We start from the raw sequence: 21,357 nt of genomic DNA on the forward strand, positions 1-21,357 counted from the left end.
CCACCCTGATCTCAGTCCATTAAAGACTGTCTGGAAGTAGCAAACCCCTGCCCCTCTTTTCCTTCAGTCCAGAGACCAGGCCATGTTTGTGTGTGTGTGGGGGGGTGCCCGCTTAGATAAAACTATCCAATAATGTCAATGTCTCCCATGCCACCCACTATCCTAGGAATTTTGAGAACGTCTTTTGTCCCAGTCCCCACACAGGGAAGAATCTTAGCAGGTGGGAGCCAAGCAGTGATGTTTGAAGTAGCCTCATTCTTCCTCCCCACTGACATTCCTGGAATCAAAGGGTCTTTATGGAGGGTGGGGATGGAGAAGGAGCAGTTAGTTCTGCTGTTTGGAGGGATGTCCAGGGCCCTCTGAGGAAAGATGGGACATCACTAATCCTTGTCTGCGGGGCAGTAAGTCTATGTGGTGCTGGGGCAGCTGGTTACTTTCCCTCTTTCAGGTCTCCGTGTTGCTCCTCTTCCTGTGTGACTCTCTGAGTCAGTTGGTCCCGATCTCCACATCTCTCTTTTGGTTTCAGCCCCACTCACCTGTCCTTTTCCATCAACCAACATCCTCACTGCTGGCCACCCTGGCTTCCTGGCTCCTTAGTTCCTAGCCAGCTGGCCCAACCCCATCTTGCTTTGACAGTAGGGGTGGGAGGGGAGATGATGGGGATAAGGAAAACTTCCTGGCGACATCTTCCTTTCCTTTCCCAGGCCTTGAGTCTTCAAGTGCATGCTAGGCCTCCCTTATCCGGGTCAGGATGAACCAGAGGAGGCACATGGGAAGAAATAAAGGGGTTGATTTAAAAAGAGTAGAGAGGAGGAACAGAGGTTTGGGGGCGGAGGAGGGGAGAGCTGTACCCAGGAGCAGGGTAGCCAAAGCCACTGGAGAGGAGAAAGGAGGGAGGGAGGGTCACGCCGGCTCTGACAGCCCAGCCCAGCCGAGGTCCTCGGGTTTCCTGTCTCTCCTCCCAGCTGCTGTTCCTTCCTCTCTTGTTGTGAGATTTCTCCCCAGGGCCTCTCCATGTTAAAGCGTGTGACCCCCTCCTCCGTCCGGGTCTCAGCGACTGTCCGTGGATCTCGCGCCTGGCTTTGGTCTCCAGCTCAACCTCCCGGCCAGGCCTTCTCGGTGGGCGGTGCTCCCGGCGCCCCACCTCCTCCGAGGGCTATTGGTGGAGAGGTGTCGAGAAGGCGGTGTCTAGCCGGCCTCCGAGAGTCGGATTAGTTGTGCAGACCCCGAGGCGGGCCGGAGGCGGGTCCGGCCAGGAGGCGGGCGGGGCGGCTGGGGCCCGGCCCAGAGCTCCGGGCGGTCGCATTGTTTTCCTCCGCGGAGCCGCGGCGGGAGTGGGGTTTGCGACTGGGACCCAGGGCTCACCCGACCTGACAGCGCCCGGGAGCCCAGATCCAAGCTCCATCCAATTCAGACGTTCATCACGTCTCGCTAGAGCCCCAACCACCGATTGCGAACTCGGCGCGGTGCGCGGCCGCTGCCCGCCCGCTGAGATCTCTGTTCCACTGACCCGGATCTCGGAGCAAGTACCCCGGAGCAGGGCTGGGGCTGCAGGGCGTCGGGGAGGATCGGGGCGCCTAAGGCTGGGGGCAAGCTTCCGAAGTGCCAGAGGGACCCGCCTGGGAGGGTGCCAGAGCGATGTGTGCTTGGTTGACGGAGAGGGTCAGCGGAGTTGGGGTGCGTGGAGGGAAGAGGGGACCGTGGCCGAGCCCCGTCACGGGACTGTGGGGCGCAGGGTCTGGGCACCTCTTGCGACCCGGCTTCTCTGAGTCGCACCCCTTGGATTGGGGAGCGCGAAAGGGATTATTTGAGGCGCGCACCGTACAGAGGGTGGAAAAACCTCGTCTCTTTCCTCTCCAGCAGAGAAATTAAGGCTTCGAGACCCGTGGGGAACTGGACCCTCTCGTTGCCCCTGCAGGGATGGGAAGGGGAACACGTCGTTCCAGACTTTGGTGTTACAGCTACACCTCTGTCCTTGTGCAAGCGGGAGTCTGAGAACCTCCCAGGGGGTTGGCTTGGGCATAGAGTCGGGAGTGGGGCCCCTGAGAACACCAATCCTAGTGCCCATATCCTTCCTTCACCCCACTCGCCCTGGGGCTTTGTTAGACCGAGGTCTCCCAAGGAGGAGAGCCCAGCTGGCGACTGCATCTCGAGCCCGCGGACCCGCTCAGCCCTGGCCCCAGGCCCGCCCTCATCGGTTCCAAGCCTCTGGCCCTGTTTCCCTGGCCTCGGAGACCCGCCTCCACTCCCCAACCCCCGCTCCCATCCCCATTCGGTCTGCGCCTGCAGGCCCCTCCAGCCCCTCCTCCCGCTAACGTGGCTCTGGGACCCGGTCCCGGCCCAGACTCTCCTACCCGCCCCTCTCGGAGCCCCAGATCCAGTGAGGGGGAGACACGTAGAGCCCCTGGCCTCAGGCCCACCTCATGCGAGGCTCTAGACACCTGGATTATCCTCGTTGGGGGCTGGGTGGGAGGGAGGGTAGGTAGCAAGCCTGGGGCTGAGAGCTAAGGGTGGTGGGGGAACTGTCTTGGAGAAGGGAACGTGCCCGTTCCGTGAGGCTCCTTGGCGCGCCCCCCGCTCCTTAGAGGAAGGTGGACTGGGGCGGGCGACCAGCCCGAGGGCTTCCTGCTATTGTCCCCCGCCCAGTCTCCCCTTCTCCATCCCTTCCCCAGCCCCCGCTAGAATCTGGCTTTGACCCGGGCCACTCCCCAGAGGTGGCTGCGGGGCCAGGAGGAGACAGAAGGGCTGTTTCCTCTTCCCAGCAAGGGGAGAACCTAGGAAGGGGAGAAAGAGCCGGCCAGGCCTCCCCCATTCGCTCCAGATGGGGGATATGAAGCAGCTGGGATTGGTCCCGGCAGGGTAAACCTTTCCCCAAGCCAGGGGTCGGATGGGGGCCGCTCAGATGCTGCTCCCTAAAATCAGCTATGGGAAGCCCCTTTAAAGATATGTCATAGTTAAGTCTAGGGGGCCAATGCAATGGCCAACCAAGTGTTTTTAGAGGCTGGACTAATCCAGTCTAAGGTGGGGGGTAGGGTGGAGAGAGATTGGGTGGGAAGGAGGCAGGGACTGCTCTCAGGGAAGAAGGAAGGGGCTGGGGGGTGCTTGCTATCAGAGCATTTTGCCTAGAAATGAAGAGCATGCAAATAAGATGCAAATTAGCCTCTATTGTCCCCAGCTAGGGAGCTTTTGCTAAGAAGCCTGCTGGATTCTGAAGGTTTTAATGTGGGAGTGGTCGTCATGCCCTCCAAACTCTCCCAGTCACCCCTTTTCCCAAGACTGGTCCTGCAGTTCCAGGAGTTTCTGGATAGGGGCCAGCCCCAGCCCCTGCCCTCACATCTCTGGGCATGAAGCAACCAGCACCTTTGTAATCAAAGCTCAATGTCAATGTGCCCCCCACTCCCAGGGCAGCATCTCCCCTACCCTGGCCTCATTAGACTTCTCCTGAATGTTCACATTCACTTTTATTGGATGTGGTAAGAGGCTCAGCCTCTTCCCTCCTTCTGTCCCTTCTTCCAGCAGGTCAGAGGTCTCCTATCCCCCTCAAACCCCCACAGGAGTCACTACCCCAGGTAAGGAAAGGGCAACAGCTCCTGAGGGCAGGGGATGGAAACAGGCATGGCCTGGGAGCAGAAAGAGGGTCTGACTGTTCTCCGCACTTGCCTGAGAGTGAAGTTGTTTCCTGGGTGAAGATACCAGTTGCCCAGGGCAACCTGTTGTGGGGGGGACAGGAGGGGGAGGATAGGAGACAAGCTGTGTCCCTTTCTCTTCCCCTGGGAGCACCAACATCGGAAACATGGGGCGGGGGCGGCAGAGGGAGGCTTGGCCTTTCAGCACCAGAGGGTCTTTAGCTAGCTGACTGCTCTGCCCCTGGGGAGGGGGTCATCATTAGGTGCTCCTACCCCTTCCCCTCCTCCAGCTCTCTTGGGACCCCATCTGGCGTCAGCCTCCCCACCAGTGACGCTGGATTGGGGGTGGGGTACACTTGGGTCCTGACTCCGAGAGTGGAGTTGTTGGGGAGATGGAATGGGCTAAGCCTGGAAGCCCAGGGTCTCTTCTTTAGGGGACATGGTGGGACAGGCAACTAAGGATTAGTGAAGGATAACTGTCTGTTCACAGAAAGGAAGGAGTCTCACCCTTCCTGACCTGATTTCCCGAGCCTACTCAGCCCTTCACTTCAACTTCAGGGGAAGGCAGGAAGCTGGTGTACACCTCCCACTGTGGGTTCCAGCCAGGGTCAGCTTGGCTGGGGGAGGCTGATGGAAGCTGATGGGTGGGAAGGAGGGCTGTCTCACCGTCCCTGCCACCACATCTATCTTTTCCTGGACTTTGGGCTACAATCGCCTGGCTGTCATTGAATTATTTATATTTTCATTCCAAGGCAGTCCGAAGAGGGAAGGGAAGGGAAGGAGAGACATGTTCAGCCATATCTCCTCACCAGTATAGCCCCTTCTATGCATGGCTCCTCATAGCGGGTGGGTCTGCTCTTCCCCACATTAAGCACATGCAGTGGTTCTTAGGAGTCAGGGAAGGAACAGGGGGCTAGGGAGGCTGGGAGGGGGCACAGTGGTCGGGCAGACAGCTGCGGCCAGAGCTAAATTTAGCCTCTGATCTGGCTTTGATGCAGATTCATTTTTGGCTAAGACAGCCCCCCTCCCCCACTCCCCTCCCTACTCACTCAGCTTCTCCCTAGCAATGGGAAGGGCCCCAGAAGCGTAAGCTTAGACCAGGACAAAGACCCCTAGGCTGCCTCCCCAACTCTGTTCTTCCTCAACCCTAGACAATGATGGCTGCTTCGCAGCTGCCTCTACCAGGGCACAGCGCCTAAATTGCTCCCGGGTGCCATGGGGGTCCGTGAGGGAGGGGGGAGGCAGACATGGTGCCCTCTTCCTCCTCCCCAGTGCCAAGGAGTCACTATTTATAATTTTAAGCCTTCAGTGTCTAATTATAGCTGAGAAGAGGTTAGCAAGAGGGGGGCCACGAGGTGTCACCTACTGAATGTCCCAGGCCCAGTCAGGAGAGAGGAGAAAAGGCTGAGTGAGAAGGCTGGGAGGGGGAGCAGGCGGGTCCTGTCCTTACCTGGGGTCATGCTGGCAGGCTTCGTACCAGCCAGTTTGGGCCAGTTGGACAGCGAAGGGCCTTGAGTGACAGTGACAGCTGGCTGGGACTGAGGCAGTGCCAGAGAGAGGGTTCTTCTCCCTACTGCACTGGGTCTTCTGGGGATAGACCTGGGAAGGAGTCCGCCTGCTTCAGAAGGTGGAGGAAATTTGACCCCTTCCCCCACTTTTCTGTCTTCTCTTTCAGGGCCAGCATATGGGTGAGGGGGCACCCCCTGGGGCCTGAGCTGCCCCACACAGGATGCCCCGTGACCCCCACTTCATGCCCTTGCTGCTACTGCTGTTGCTGCTCTCACTTCCCCACACCCAGGCTGCCTTCCCCCAGGACCCCCTCCCTCTGCTGACCTCTGACCTGCAAGGTGAGTGCTTGGTACCTCGCCCCCTCTATATGAGCTCAGCACTCAGTCTTGGCAGGTAGACACTGAGACCCCTTGTATGGGTGGCAAGGTGCAGGAAGTCTCTCAGTCTCAAGGAAGCTAAGAGCCTGACCAGAAAAGGGGAGAAGACAGGGAGAGTGAGCTGGCACCTCAGGTCAGTCACTTCTCATCTGTGGGCCTACTTCCTTCACTTCCAGGCAGCATTGTTCAGTGATAAAGAATGTGGACTCTCGGCCAGACCAAACCTTAGCAGGTTTGAATCCCTGCGAAGCTGCTCACTAGCTGTGTGAGCTCTTCAAGTTATTTAACCTTTCTTTGCCTCAGTCTCCTCATCTGCAAAATGAAGATAGTCATAGTATTTTACCGGGAATTCCCTGGTGGTCCAATGGTTAGGACTTGGTGCTTTCACTGTGGTGGCCCGTGTTCAATCCTTGGTTGGGGAACTAAGATCCTGCAAGCCATGCAGTGCAGCCAAACAAACAAAAATACTACTAATAATAGTATTCTACCTCATAGAGTTATTTAGGGATTAAATGAGGTAATACAGGTAAAGTTCTGAGAACACTGTCTGGCACAAAGTAAATGATTTATATATGTTTGCTATTATTATTAGCTACAAAATGAAGGCTTGGGACTAATTCAGTGGTTCCCAACACCTCTTACCTCCCTCTCCACCACATTATCACTACCAAGTCTAGGTCCCACCGTGAGGGAAACCACCAGCCAACTTTTTCTGAGAAGGACCTTTATCTGTTTGCAGGTTCCTGTTATATATGCAGGATTTAGAGTAATTTTAAGGACGAAGGAATGGCAGTTAGGTTATTGGGAGTAACTGTTGGGGGAGAGATAAGAGCAGCAGACACGTGCCAGACGTGGTTCGAAGCACCATACGAATGTTAAATCATCTCTCTCTGAACTCTGGGGTCCCTTTGAACGCTGATGACTGTGGTTTCCATGATCAGGCCAGGTGGATGCTGGAGTTGGTCAGAGGAGGCAGAAACCTTGGAGGGCTGAGGTGGCCTGTGACGAGCCTTGAGGGGAGGGTGCAAAGAGAGGGCTGGGAGAAATGGGGTGAGTAAATTGTCCACATGGGACAGTGTACAATGTGGGAGTGAAAGGGAATTGCTAGCCCTAAGGCAGTTCCAAGAAGGGGTCGGGCTCAATTCTGGAGTCAGACAGACCTGGATCTCAATTGGGGTGCCTGCCACTTCCAAGCTAAATGAGCTGTGCAAATTTCTTAATGGCTTTAAGCCTCAGGTTCCTCATCTGTAAGATGGGGCCAATGTTAGTACCTACCTCATAGGGTTGTTGTCTGAAGTGAGACAATGCATCTAACATGCTAACATAGTGCTTGGCAGAGGTTAAATGCTCAGAGTTAGCTGGTATTACATTTATTAATAGCCTTATTAATAGCTTTATTAATACCTCACAACTCATCTCACATATCCATTTTATGTCCGTGGCTGGGTTTCATCTGGTTGGAGAGGGTGTTGAGGGAGTACGTGGTATTCTGGCTGGTCCTCAGCACCCACCTCTCTGTGCCTTCTAGGTATTTCCCCATTATCCTGGTTCCGGGGCCTGGAGGATGATGCTGTGGTTGCAGAACTTGGGCTGGACTTTCAGAGATTCCTGACCTTGAACCGGACCTTGCTAGTGGCTGCACGGTAAACTGGCTGTGGCACCATTGTGGGGCTGACAGGCCTGCTCCTGGGCAGGCATGGGACCTGCATGGCCACTGCAGCATCTTGCAGGGGACACATGCAGGTGTATAAGCCATGGGACATGGGCATGCTAGGACCCAGAGCACAACGGCCAAGTTGTGGAGTAAGGGGGAGGAGAGAGGGCACTGTTTGTCCCTGAGCAGCTGAACACGGGCAAGGTGGGAGGCTCAGGAGTTCAGGTGGGGATCCATGGCTTGGCTCTGATCCTTCCTTGCCTGTCTCTTCAGGGATCACGTTTTCTCCTTCGATCTTCAAGCCCAAGAGGAAGGGGAGGGGCTAGTGCCCAACAAGGTGAGGGGCTGTGTGGGAGGAGGTTGAGGCATGGAGATGAGGCTGGGAAAGCTCTAACCAGGATCAAGTGGGTACGTAGGAGACTCCAAGAGGAGCCATAATGTGAGGTGGTTCCAGGTTGCCCCATGATTTTTCCCCTTCTACTTCTCCCGCCAGTATCTAACATGGAGGAGTCAAGACATGGAGAACTGTGCCGTGCGGGGGAAGCTGACGGTGAGGAGTGGGATGAGAATCTTGAGGGAAGGAGATGACCCTGCCTCCAGGCTCTGTCTAAGTGGCCCTCCACTGTGCCCAATTCCCCCCCTACTTCTCTCATCTTGGTCCGCAGAGGAAAATGTACAGGAAAGGGAATTCATGATTTTTAGCTTCCTTTCACACCTCACACAAAAGGAAAGTGAGGCTCTGAGAGGCCAAAGAACTTGCCCAAGGCCACAGGACTAGGAGTAGATAGCTTAGTTGGGACTTTACCCCACACTGCTCTACCTGGCTCAAGTGGAGTAGCCCTACTTCCTGTGACCCCCACCCCATCCCAGTCCCAGGGAGCCCTGTCACTGACCGAGGATTCTGGATTTTCTAGGATGAGTGCTACAACTACATTCGTGTTCTCGTTCCCTGGGACTCCCAGACACTCCTTGCCTGTGGAACGAACTCATTCAGCCCTGTGTGCCGCAGCTATGGGGTACAAAGGCGAGGGCGGGGCATCAGGACTGGAGTGGGAGAAGAACGCAAGCTGGGCAATCAGTTCAGTGGGGATGGACCAGCAGGGGTAGGGGAACAGGAGTGCCCAGAGGGGAGGGGTCCGGAAGGGGTGGAGCAAGGAGGCAAGGGGACATGAGGAAGTGGGCTATGGAGCCAGACTCGCAACATCCCAAGGGGTCCAAGAACCTGTTTCCTCTGCCTCCAGATAACTTCGCTGCAGCAGGAGGGTGAGGAGCTGAGTGGGCAGGCTCGATGCCCCTTTGATGCCACACAGTCCAATGTGGCCGTCTTTGCAGGTGTGCACCTGGGCATGTGAGCAGCAGGCATGTGGCTGGAGGGAACTCCCATGTTAGCCCCTTTCCTAATTTGGTCTTTCCCCCATGCTCCTGAGCGGAGGGTTAAGGTAGGGGCCAGGGTCAGGCCAAGGGAGGGGTGTGGGAGGCCCAAGAAGAGCCAAGATACAGATCCCTGAACGACCCCCTGACCCCACCCTACCCCTCCAGAGGGCAGCCTGTATTCAGCCACAGCCGCGGATTTCCAGGCCAGTGACGCTGTGGTTTACAGAAGCCTTGGGCCTCAGCCCCCACTCCGCTCCGCCAAGTACGACTCCAAGTGGCTCCGAGGTCAGGGCGGGCCTAGGGCAGGGAGGCTGCTCTTGGGGAGGAGGTGCAGGGGGCGGTCGATGGCAGGCAGATGGTGGTAGTGGTGAGCATGTATGCAGAGGGGAGAGGCTGTGGGGGGCCAGGAGTTTCTGAACAGGTGTAGTTTCTCTTCCGTACCTTTCCTGTCACTCCCCCTTCAGAGCCACACTTTGTCCACGCTTTGGAGCATGGAGACCATGTCTACTTCTTCTTCCGAGAAGTCTCTGTGGAGGACGCCCGGCTGGGGAGGGTAAGGAAGTGGGCACCAGGGGTGGGTAGCTAGAGGGCTCTGCTGGATGGTGAGGAGCCAGTCATTCAGGGGAGATTAGGGGCTCCTGGCCCTAATCTCCACAATGCAATCCCCTGGACTCTGAGGCCACAACTTGGAGTAGCCCCCAGGCCTCTGCCCCCGCATCCTGCTAGGTCCCTCACCTTGACCCACATTGACCGACCACACCCTTCCTTTGCTGTGCCCCTAACATTTGTCTCGTGGTGCTCTAACTCACCACATTGCTCTCACCCTGCTGGCCCTGGGGCTCTCTCTCACCGTTCTCCTCGTCTCCAACTCTCCCACACACAGGTACAGTTCTCCCGTGTGGCCCGTGTGTGTAAGCGTGACATGGGCGGCTCACCTCGGGCCTTGGACCGCCACTGGACATCTTTCCTGAAGCTGCGGCTCAACTGCTCTGTCCCTGGGGACTCTACCTTCTATTTTGACGTCTTACAGGCCTTGACAGGGCCTGTGAACTTGTACGGCCGCTCTGCTCTCTTTGGGGTCTTCACCACCCAGACCAATAGGTTGGTACCAGACTAACCAATGTGGCCCAATCTGTCCCCTGCCCCACCAGCATCCAAGTTCCTCTCTCAACGCCTACTGATGAGGGTGGTGAGCAGAAGCTCCACTCTAAGCCAGTTTGCTGTTCTGCCCACCGTTCTTCTCCTAGCGTGGCCCCCAGGGGCTGCCCCAACCTCTTAGGCTCCCCCCTAATACGGTGTATGAAGGGGAGCTGCCACGTCTTACCTAGGAGGGATTGTGCTCTCCCTTCCAACACCGATAGCCCACGTCCTTTTCTGGCTCCCTCAGCATCCCCGGCTCTGCGGTCTGTGCCTTCTACCTGGATGATATTGAGCGTGGCTTTGAGGGAAAGTTCAAGGAGCAGAGGGGGCTGGATGGGGCCTGGACCCCCGTGTCTGAGGACAGGGTCCCCTCCCCCAGGTACGCAGGGTGGGGGCGGCCTTTGTGGAGGTAGAAACAAGCAGTGTCTCCTCCCCAAATGGGATTATGAGGAGAGGGCAAGGTGTCCAAGGCCTGGGGAGGGGGCTGTAGTGCGTTGGCAGCAGGGAAGGGAAGCAGTAGTGTGAATGTCTGTGTGTAGGCGGAACAAGGGTTACCAATCATGTTTGGGAGCAGGGGGTAGGTGGTGGTCACAGAGCCTAACTAAGCCCCAGCTCCCTGCCCTAAGGCTCCCTCTTACTTTGTGTGCACCAGGCCAGGATCCTGTGCAGGAGTAGGTGGAGCTGCATTGTTCCCCTCTTCTCGAGACCTCCCTGATGATGTCCTGACCTTCATCAAGGCTCACCCACTCCTGGACCCTGCCGTGCCACCTGCCACCCATCAACCTCTGCTCACCCTCACCAGCAGGTACGGGGCTAGAAATTGCTGACCACTGCCTTCCCTCACCTCAGCCACTCTCTTTCCCTGACCCCACAAGGTAAATCATATTGGTAGGAGGAAGAACCCGTGAAAGTGGAAGGGAGAGAGCTAGGGGGTACCCTAGCTGGGAGAAGGGCAGAGAAGGGGGTACCCAGACACATGCGCTGTCCTTGAAACACTCAAGCTTCCACTGGTCAGGTTGTCCTGACCTGAGGCCTATCCCTCCAGGGCCCTACTGACCCAGGTAGCTGTGGATGGCATGGCTGGTCCCTACAGTAATACCACAGTCCTGTTCCTTGGCTCCAACGATGGGACAGTGCTGAAGGTGCTGCCCCCATGGGGGCAATCTGGGGGCCCTGAGCCCATTCTGTTGGAAGAGATCGATGCCTACAGCCCCTCCCGGTGAGCCCTTTGTCCAGCAGGCCCCCTGCAGAGCAGGGATGGCATGTGGAGTGGTAGATGGGGATGTGGGGATGGGGTGGGGACTCCAATATTGGAAGTTGTGGGGAAGAGAGAGGGCCTTGGCGAGAAGCTGGACAGTGTATTGGGGCAGAGTAGCCCTATGAGTTGTACTCAGTTGCTTGTATGCCTCCCCCCGTTCTGTTCTTTAACTCACCAAGGGAAAAAGGAGCCTCACCTGCTCCACCTCTGATTCCTTCTGGCCTCACTCTAGGTGCAGTGGGAAGCGGGCAACCCAAACAGCACGGCGGGTCACAGGGCTGGAGCTGGACACTGAAGGTCACAGGCTCTTTGTGGCTTTTTCTGGCTGTATCATCTACCTCCCTCTCAGTCGATGTGCCCGGCATGGGGCCTGTCGGAGGTGAGAGGGACCTGAGGTCAGGCCCTGCCTGGGTGGGCTCTCTGGGCCTGCAGGCACACAGGAACACAGGCATTGTGGGTGGCAGGGAAATGCAGGGGATGGTTTGGGGGTGGGTATCTTAAGCATTCTGCAAGTGGGCAGTAACCAGGGACTGGACTAGGGATTGGGGTGGATAGGATGGGAGTATCAGGCTAAGAGCCTCCTGCAGGCCAGGGTGAGAGTGGAAGAGGCAGGGGAATGGAATGTGATTAGGGTGGAGAGGGTCCCAGCCTCACATGACTCAGTTTTCCCTAGGAGCTGTCTGGCTTCTCAGGACCCATACTGTGGATGGGACAGCTCCAGAGGCTGTGTGGATATCAGGGGACCTGGTGGGTAAGTGAGAGGCTCCTGGATCTCCTGAGGAGAAAGTTCCCCACTAAGAGAGGAAGCTGAGGGCTAGGGTGGGGGATGGGGGCAAGATGTATACCTGCACTGAGCCACCTCCATTTCCTCCTAGGACTGATGTGCATCCAGCTGAGAACCAGGAATCCATGGAGCATAATGACTGCCAAGGTAAACAGAAGCGGCAGGGGTAGCTGTAGCCATTGTTGCGCATGGCTCTGACGGCCATAGACACCATCCCAGGTGTGGGCTTTTGTCTTTCTCTCCTTCTGTGGTACAGTCATGCCCATCAGTTCTTCATGAAGCTTCCCTCTGCCCCCATCTTCACCCCCTCTCTCCCTTTTTCATAGATGGAGCTACTGGGAGTCAGTCTGGGACAGGGGATTCTGCTTATGGTGAGTTCTATTGTCCAAACTTCACCTTGCTCAGCCCACACTCACCCAAGTCTGTGCCCCATGGCAGCAGCAGACCAGCGCCCTGGACACCCTGCGAGAGTCTCAGAAAAGGGTTAGCATCCTCCAAATACCTAGCATATAGCTCAGTGCTTGGTACATAATAGGGTGCTTAATAGATAGTTTTTGAACAAATAAATGAAAGAATGCCTTGCATGGTGAGCCCTTCCCCATTTCCAGAGGAAAATGAAGGCTGCAGTTCTGGACCTTTGGGCTCCAAAGGGGGTGCGGGGACCCGCTGAATGGGTATCAGAGGTGGAGAGCAGGAGCCTCACTGGCTCTGACCTGGTCTCTGTCACCAGTGCTTCTGAGTCCTGGCCCTTCCCCTGAGACCCCAAGCCCCCCCAGTGATGCCCACCCCCGGCCCCAGTCTTCCACTCTTGGAGCTCACACTCAGGGTAAGGGGGCTGGCTGGGAGGGATAGGAGTGAAGTGTGGGGCTGCTGATTCTTGAAGAATTCTAAGCCCCTCACTGATCGCTGTTTGGTGCTCACTAATAATGCCTGTTTGGAGCCTCCCCTCCCAGCCCCGCCTCCCTCAGCACGGGCAGAGTTTGGCAGTTGCTCTTGGCATGGCTACAGGGGCCTGAGCTGGGATGGGGACTCCCCAGGCCCAAGCTCTGGCTTGCGTGTGAAAGGTAGTTCGGTGGGTTGTGTGTGTTGAGGGGTCAGGGGAGGTGATTCCTAAAGAGGGTCAAAGCTGCGTTGGAGCTGAGCAGCAGCAGGAGAGAGGCGACACTTCGGAACCTGCCATCCCGCTGGCCCACCTTCGCTGAGCCTCCCTCCTCCCTCCTTCCTCTCGGTCGGCAGGCGTGCGACGGGACCTCCCGCCAGCCTCAGTCTCCCGCGCCGTCCCCATCCCACTCCTCCTGGCCTGTGTGGCCGCAGCGTTCGCCCTGGGCGCCTCGGTCTCTGGCCTCCTGGTCTCCTGCGCTTGTCGCCGCGCCCACAGACGTCGGAGCAAGGATATCGAGACTGCGGGGCTCCCGCGCCCTCTCTCCCTTCGCAGCTTGGCCCGTCTGCATGGGGCGGGCCCAGAGCCGCAGCCAACGTCCAAGGACGGAGGGGGCGCACAGACACCCCAGCTCTACACCACCTTCCTGCCTCCTCCCGAGGGCGTACCCCCGCCGGAGCTGGCCTGCCTGCCCACCCCGGAGTCCACGCCGGAGCTGCCGGTCAAGCACCTCCGCCACGCCGGGGGTCCCTGGGAGTGGAACCAGAACGGGAACAACGCCAAGGAGGGCCGGGGCCGCGCCCGGGGCGGGAACACGGCGGGTGGCCCCGCGCCCCGCGTGCTGGTGAGGCCGCCGCCGCCCGGCTGTCCCGGGCAGGCCGTGGAAGTCACCACCCTGGAGGAACTGCTGCGCTACCTGCACGGCCCGCAGCCGCCCAGGAAGGAGGCCGAGCCCCCGGCCGCCGCCCCTTTCACCTCGCGGGCGCTGCCGCCCGAGCCCGCCCCCGCCCCCACCCTCTTTGCCGGCCCCTGCCTGCTCCCCCGGGACTGTGCCACGCCTCGGAGGCTGGACGTGCCCCCGGAGGGCAAGCGCCCGAACCCCGCCACCCGGCCTGCTCTCTCCGCCCCAGCTCCCCGGCTCGGGGTGGGCGGCAGCCGGAGGTTGCCCTTCTCCACGCACCGTGCACCCCCCGCGCTGCTCACCCGAGTGCCCTCGGGAGGCCCCTCCAGGTTCTCCGGGGGTGCCGGGAGACACCTCCTGTACCTGGGCCGGCCTGAGGGGCACCGGGGCCGCGCCCTGAAGAGGGTGGACGTCGAGAAGCCCCAGGTGCCCCTGAAGCCTCCCCTCGTCGGGGCTTCCTCGCAGTCGGCCGTCCCTAGTGGCAACCATTTTAACTTTTAAAGGGAGCTGCTCCAAGGCCTCAAATGGGACCCTCGAGGCCCATGCCCTCAAAGGCCGTGAGCGTGGACGCATCTCCAAGGACAGGTCACCTCCCTCTCTCCTTGTTCCACACCTCCAGACTTCCTGGACTCTGAGAGTCTCCCGGGGTCCCTGCCGCCCCGGGTTTATTTATTGACTGCCGACTGTCTTTCCCCCTGTCCTCGAGAGAGGAGTGGGAGGTGAGAAGCTCGCCCCCTCAGTGAGCCAGCTTTTCGGGGGGAACTGGCACACTCCCACTCCCCCACCTCCCTCAGCCAAGCTGCCTTAACTCGCCCCTGCGGGCCTCCACAGACTGGGCCCCGGGCGGGCCGCACGGCGGACGGACGGGGCTGCGCCACGCCCGTTGTGTACAGAGTCCTCGGGCCTCCTGGGACGTGCCTCCTCCTACTGTGTAGGAGCCTCCCCTTCCCAATACAGCTGTGTCCCCGAGCCGCTGCCTGACTTTACTCGCGGAGGGGGCGGGGCGGGAGTCGGTCGGCTGCTCTGAGCCCTTTTTCTCCAGAATCTCTGCCTTCAACTTGGCCTTGAGCTCTCCCGAGTAATTGGGATGGCTGCGCTCCCACCGGGGTTTATCAGGAAAGATTTCCTGAAGGAGGCAAGCTAAGAAATGGTGCGTGGAGATGAACCAGGGCCCAGGAGACCCCGGGTAGAATTTAGGTGGGGTTAGGGAGGGTACTCCGAGCACGTTTCTGGACCGAGATAAGAGGGACTTTTTCGTAGACTGCTCTATGGGGTGGGGGGAGGGTATTTTTGGAGAAATAAAATGAAGCTGCAGCGTAAGTGACTTAAGTTTCACATCAGGAAATCCTGTCATAAAGGGAATTTGGCTGGAAAAACCTGGGTCGCAAGAGGGGTAGGCTGCAAAAAAAAAACCCAGCAAAGTCCTGGTGAAGTTAGGGGTTTGCCCCAGAAGTTCCCTAAGGAGCAGTTCCCCTTCGCGAAGCCAGAGGGGTGCCGAGAAGCGTATTTTATTGCACGCATGCGTAGCTTCCTCTCGCGGACTCCCGGGCCGCACTCGAGCCCCGCGCGCCGAAGATCAGCTAGCATGCGTCGTGAGGTTCCTCTGGCCCGGGCTGGGTGCAGATACCTGTCCGTTACTCCAGGGAGCCAATGAGAGGGACGAGCAGGACGGCCTGCCCCGCCCACTACCTGGAGCTAAAGACGCTTAAGGCCTCGCGCGGGCGGTGGCTGCTTTTGCGGATTTACAAGTCTGGTTTTTACTGGCGCGTGGCGGGGATATCCACCGGGTTGGAGCCCTAGGCCGCCCTGCCGCTGGCGCTGCCTGGAGGCCAGACCACGCCTTGCAGCTAAGGAAGCCTCGCCAGTTCCTCTCCCGGTTTTTTGCCTAAAAGCCCTCGGCAGGAATCCGCTGGGAACGGTTTGAAGAACCCTGAGATGGTTTCTAGCTCCGCCCTTTACTGCTTGTGATCCTGCCTAGTCAAAGCTCTACGCTAAGCCTCCGTTTCCTCACCTGAAAAATGGGGTTGAGAGGCTCAAGTACGATAATGTACGTGAAAACCCTTTCTAAAGGAGAAAACATGGTATCTTGTGAGATGGTGGTTCCTTCAAACTCACCCTGGGCTATTATTCCTAACTTTGCGATCTGCTTCTACTCAGCAATCCGTTTCCCTTTGTATCCTTACAAACTTCGTTTATAGATTTTACCCTCAAGGTTTTTAAATGCCCTCTGAACACTTCTCACACGTCGGACAGCTTGTTCCACCAAATTTGGCTGTCCTCCAGAGTCTACCCGCTTTCTGCTTGGAGCTTGTTTCACCGGATTGGAGAGGTCCTTTAGATCTCAATTTTTTCTCACTGGATGCCTTACTTAAACCGGGATACTTTGAAATCATTGCTAGTTGCTAGATAGTGGAGGAGAGAAAGGACGAAGTAAAGAATCTTTCCAGTCACCTGACTTCATTATCCTTTTCAAACCAAGACAGGACAAAGAAAAATTCTAAGACTGCAACCTTTCATAGCCCTCTAAGGGGCAAGTCTCACAGATACTTCAGTTCTTGCCCTGAAGGTAGTCACAAAGGGGTAGAAGATCCTCAGGTTTAAATGTAGACCCAAAAGAGAAGTACAATAGAAATTTAACCTCGTGACTCTGCAGGAAGCAACGATTTACAGGTTAAAGTCCTGGTTTCAGTTTAATTGTAAAGGATGTTCATTTATTAGTATTTCTAAACTATGGGGACTTTCCTGGTGGTCCAGTGGTTGAGAATCCGCTTTCCAGTGCAGGGGACGCTGGTACAATCCCTGGTCGGGGAACTGAGATCTCACATGCTGTGGGGCAACTAAGCCCGTGTGGCAACGAAAGATCCCGCCTGCAGCAACTAAGACCTGACGCAGCCAAAAATAAATATTAACAAACAAACAAAAACACTATGGCAACTTCTCTAGCCAAGAATGCCTAAGCTGGACTCTCAGAATCTTCTCAGGGCTAGTGAAAGCAACTATGTTGCAGTGAGAGCAACAGTCCTTGGACTCTGCCACTTAATAATTTTATGGGTGACCTTGGCAATTCCACTAACCTCTCTGCACCTCAATTTCTTTTGTAAAGTATGGAAAGAACATATGCCAACATGGGGTTTATAAAGCACCATATAAATATATAGGCTTAAATTAAGTGCTTTGTGGGAAACGGTTATTTGCCCAAAATAGACCATTAAGAATGCAATTCATGGGCCTCCCTGGTGGCGCAGTGGTTGGGAGTCCGCCTGCCGATGCAGGGGATACGGGTTCGTGCCCCGGTCTGGGAGGATCCCATATGCCGCGGAGCGGCTGGGCCCGTGAGCCGTGGCCGCTGAGCCTGCGTGTCTGGAGCCTGTGCTCTGCAACGGGAGAGGCCACAGCAGTGAGAGGCCCGCGTACCGCAAAAAGAAAAAAAAAAAAAAAAAAAAGAATGCAATTCATTAACACTCATCCTGAAACACCTCATCCTGACAGAGAGCAGTGAATAATAAATTAGGGATAAACTGAAAGAAATTATTATCACTATCAACAGGGATAAACGTGATCCTAACTCAGGAATCTGCTGATAGTCTTTTTAAAATAAATTTATTTATTTAATTTATTTATTTTTGGCTGTGTTGGGTCTTCGTTGCTGCATGCAGGCCTTCTCTAGTTGCGGTGAGCAGGGGCTACTCTTCGTTGTGGTGCATGGGCTTCTCATTGTGGTGGCTTCTCTTATTGCTGAGCGTGGGCTCTAGGCACGCAGGCTTCAGTAGTTGTGGCATGTGGGCTCAGTAGTTGTGGCTTGCGGGCTCTAGAGTGCAAGCTCAGTAGTTGTGGCACACGGGCTTAGCTGCTCCACAGCATGTGGGATCTTTGCGGACCAGGGCTTGAACCCGTGTCCCCTGCATTGGCAGGTGGATTCTTTTTTTTTTTTTTTTCTCTCCTGCCAGCTCTGATCTTTTGGTTGTCTTACCTGGAGCCTAGTGTTAAGAAGGATTCTGAGACCTTCTTGTCTTAGCAAGAAATTGTGCATCGTTATAATGTCTGCCATGAGTTGGGGCTGGGGATTGACATCACAAGTGCCCTTGCTATCCTGGCATTATACCATATTACCATTCCTCTCATAGTTTCTAGAAAGTATATTCTCATTAAAGATATACAAAGATAAGGGCACAAACAAGAGTTAGTGTTAGAATGTAAAAGGCAAGCAGTCATAAAACGTCTAAAGCAAATTGCTGTGGCATTTTAAGTATTCAAAAATATTTTTCCAGCAGTGGTATCCCTCTGCCTGTGAAAGGCAGGTGGATTCTTAACTACTGTGCCACCAGGGAAGCCCTGATAGTCTTTTTCTAAAATTAGGGTATTAGCTCAAACTTTGTCTTTAGAAAAAACAGAATGTGCCAACAGGATAAAGTTGTCATCCTGACGGATTTCTAAGCTGATTTCTCAGAGGTATCCTGGGAGGTTATGGAGAAACCAGGGCCCCGGTAGGCAGAGTCCAACAGCTTGTATAAAGTTTTGGGGACCTGAAACACAGAAGGTTCCACAGTCACAAAGCTTGAAAAGCTGTTCAGCATCTTGGGTTATTTGGTAGCTAAGTCACAGGGGCCTGAGCTATTATTATCTCTCAGATTTATGTCTCCTTGATGCTACTACCCCACACTTGGGAACCACACAGGTGTGAGTCACTCTCTGTTACTTAATCCAGCAGTTGACCCTTCAGAACTGTTGACTCATAAGAATTTAAGGTCACATGTGTGAGAGTAAGATTGAAGTACATGGATAAAATATGAAGTCTACGAATCCAAAAGATCACCTATCTTTACCAGGTGTATTAGGGTCCCAACAGAAAATAGCTGACATGCTCAAAATAATGAAGGGCTCCTTTTAAAAAGTGTTGGCAAGGGATAGGTCAGTAACTGGAGGCTAGTAACAGCCTTACATCTGAAAGGACAAAGGGAGGTAATGGGTACTGAGACTTGGAAGGAGAGATTGCATTGAGTGGAGCAGTGGCCTTTAATCAAAGGATACAGCTAGGTCCAGGTGACCCCAAGGGAGGGAACCTGGGAAATCAATACACTGATTTCAGTCTTTTGTCTCCATCTAGTCTCCTGCCCAGAGCTCCCTACCGACTGAATCCAACTGGAAGCCAAAGCACAGGGAACCCGTTGATGAAATTCATACAGGTTAGCCTCCCAGGATAGAAAGCGAGATACAGGTAGGAGGAAAGTGATCTAAAGGAAAGACAGAAGAATCCAGCACACCTAGAGATGAAGACCCCATCCATTTCCTGCAAGAGAGGTTATCTTTGACTCTCCTTGCTCAAGTGTCTGACCAGCAGCTTTACAGAGATGCCTCCTGAATTAGTTTTGGAGCAAAACTTACTTTGGGGATTTTGCTAGAAAGGCTGCTTGGAGAATTTACTTCTCTCCAGTTTCTTAACTGCAGTTTGGGATGAATTAAGCTGCCCAAAGTCAAGTGAGATGGTATCATGACTAAAGGACAAACTACAGAGGAAAAAACACTACTAACTCTTTGTAGAAACTGTAGTTTTAGAAAGAAAAAAAAAATTTTAAGCTGAGGGACTTGGGGCAAAGCAACAGCCTGTTTTTTAATATCTATATAATGAAGATAATACACACCTTGCAAGATAGGTATGTTTGTGTGCATGCAAAGTTCCTAGCTCATTGACGGACACGTAGCACAAACTAAAAGCATATTATTATTTATGATATTGGCCTCTCTCTAAAATATCATTTTACTTTACAGTAAGAACTTTCTTAAACTTTAGGACGGTTTATGGTAGCAGAGTGCAACCCCACACCTGGCTCAGGGGTCCCCTGTAGTCTAAACTTACTGTTAGCTATCAGACATCTTGCAGAAACTCCTATATAGGTGTAATTATCACTAGGCTGCTCCCACTTCAACCTTCTCTTGTATTTTCTACCTACTGATCTTGGAGTAGAGGGCTCACTTTCACAGAGAGAGAAAATCTTAGGCAAGTTGCCCTAGTTCATGTTTTTTTCCATCATTTAAGAATATTTACCCTTCAGAGAACTCTAGGTTCCTATCTCTCCAGTTCCCTTCCAACTTTCCCATATGCCTGATGATTTTTCTCACTAGGATTTTTTTTTTATTTTTGGCTGCACTGGGTCTTTGTTGCTGCGCACGGGCTTTCTCTAGTTGTGGTGAGCTGGGTCTACTCTTTGTTGCGGTGCGCGGGCTTCTCATTGCGGTGGCTTCTCTTGTTGTGGAGCATGGGCTCTAGGTGTGCAGGTTTCAGTAGTTGTGGCAAGTAGGCTCAGTAGTTGTGGCTCCTGGGCTCTAGAGCGCAGGCTCAGTAATTGTGGCGCACGGACTTAGTTGCTCCGCGGCATGTGGAATCTTCCCGGAAGACCAGGGCTCGAACTCGTGTACCCTGCCTTAGAGGCGGATTCTTAACCACTGCGCCACCAGGGAAACCCTCTTGCTAGGATTTTAATTCAACACTTTCAGTTCTTTGCTTCTCAAGGCTTTTTGAGTTCCTGCTCTTTTTCTCTCGGCAGAGCAAAGACCATATATACATTTATGAGGTACCTGCCAGATGTACCTTATAGTTAATATGTACACAGTATTGCTTACCAAAAAGCAATTATCCACATGCAGCCTAGTACATGGTAAGTGTTCAATTTCCTAAATATTGACCTTGAGAGCTTACCTGGAGATTCTAATGTTGAACACTGATACTTATATGTCCTTGACTTTGGTATTACCCTCATTTATTTATTTTAAATTTATTAATTTTATTTATTTTTTATTTTTGGGTCTTCGTTGCTGCACGCGGGCTTTCTCTAGTTGCGGCGAGCAGGGGCTACTCTTCTTTGCAGTGCGCGGGTTTCTCATTACAGTGGCTTCTCTTGTTGCGGAGCAGGGACTCTAGGCACGTGGGCTACATTAGTTGTGGTGCGTGGGCTCTAGAGTGCAGGCTCGGTAGTTGTGGCGCACAGGCTTAGTTGCTCCGTGGCATGTGGGATCTTCCCGGACCAGGGCTCGAACCCAAGTCCCCTGTGTTGGCAGGTGGATTCTTAACCACTGCGCCACCAGGGAAGCCCTACCCTCCTTTATCTGAGAAAGGAATCTTTATTGCCAATGGAGCAGCTTTTGAGAACCCTATACACTAGACCAAGCAGCCAGCCAAGTGGGTCTGTTCAACCCTGGCTATCAACAGGGATTGCGCCACAACCAGACTGCTACGCATATTTACTTAATAAATATGTGCTGAATTAGACTGAGATAACCACAAGCACCTTATTAACTAAGAGTAGCTTAGAAGCCAGCAGAGCAAATGCACTATGTCCAAGCCTCCCTGGGCCTGATGTTCTTCCCGTACCCCTCCCCTTATCTTGGCATTGACTTTACTCGCACACAAGGCACAGAATCATTTACTTCAGCTACTATTCTCCTCTCTTGGTTGTTTGCTTTTAGGGAAGGGAGTAGGGGATAAAAGAAGGAAAGAAGATGTAAATTAATAAGTCAGTCAAAAGTTCTCTCCATTCTCACTTCAGTTCTTACCTCAACTTGCTCTGCCTGTTAAGAACACCAGCTGAGGAGTAGCTAGATAAGGAAAAGGTAGAGAGTGTGAATGGGTCAGAAGAGGCACCAAAGAGGGGAAAGAAGATGCCCCCCCAAAAAAACCACCCTCCCACTGCTCCACCCTCATTAGCTCAGTAGGACGGGGAAAACTTGCTCTTAAGGATTATCTGTGACCAGGGAGTAGATACAATTTTTGCTCAGGAGATGGAAAAAATTTCAGTGACACCTGAAATGGTAAGACTTTGACATTTTAGTAAGAAACATTTTTTTATTTTAAATGATAGT

General features: G+C 54.5%; 1 protein-coding gene across 2 annotated transcripts; it reads left to right on the forward strand.

Moving 5' to 3' along the window:
- Window positions 1-1,258: 1,258 nt before the first annotated feature.
- Window positions 1,259-14,746, forward strand: SEMA6C (semaphorin 6C). Of its 2 annotated transcripts, XM_081225739.1 has the most exons (19): window positions 1,259-1,522; window positions 3,520-3,569; window positions 5,302-5,473; window positions 7,041-7,155; window positions 7,440-7,503; window positions 7,660-7,716; window positions 8,081-8,182; window positions 8,408-8,498; window positions 8,706-8,825; window positions 9,005-9,093; window positions 9,424-9,641; window positions 9,928-10,059; window positions 10,333-10,485; window positions 10,726-10,899; window positions 11,171-11,317; window positions 11,612-11,689; window positions 11,814-11,869; window positions 12,049-12,093; window positions 12,959-14,746. In XM_081225739.1, the coding sequence occupies exons 3-19, from the start codon at window positions 5,356-5,358 to the stop codon at window positions 14,002-14,004; spliced, it is 2,805 nt and encodes a 934-aa protein (XP_081081865.1). In that variant the 5' UTR covers window positions 1,259-1,522; window positions 3,520-3,569; window positions 5,302-5,355; the 3' UTR covers window positions 14,005-14,746. The 2 variants fall into 2 exon arrangements, with proteins under 2 accessions (XP_081081865.1, XP_081081866.1); XM_081225740.1 differs by lacking the exon at window positions 10,726-10,899.
- Window positions 14,747-21,357: the final 6,611 nt, after the last annotated feature.

This window comes from Mesoplodon bidens (assembly GCF_964165515.1).
Source record: "Mesoplodon bidens genome assembly, chromosome: 2".
In the NCBI taxonomy this organism is placed as follows: Eukaryota; Metazoa; Chordata; class Mammalia; order Artiodactyla; family Ziphiidae; genus Mesoplodon; species Mesoplodon bidens.

Excerpts from the sequence above, each read along its gene's own strand:
- SEMA6C (XM_081225739.1), top strand. The coding sequence starts at position 5,356 with ATGCCCCGTGACCCCCACTTCATGCCCTTGCTGCTACTGCTGTTGCTG. Across the intron at positions 9,094-9,423 it reads AGGACGCCCGGCTGGGGAGG|GTACAGTTCTCCCGTGTGGC; the intron begins GTAAGGAAGTGG and ends TCCCACACACAG. Across the intron at positions 11,690-11,813 it reads GATATCAGGGGACCTGGTGG|GACTGATGTGCATCCAGCTG; the intron begins GTAAGTGAGAGG and ends ATTTCCTCCTAG.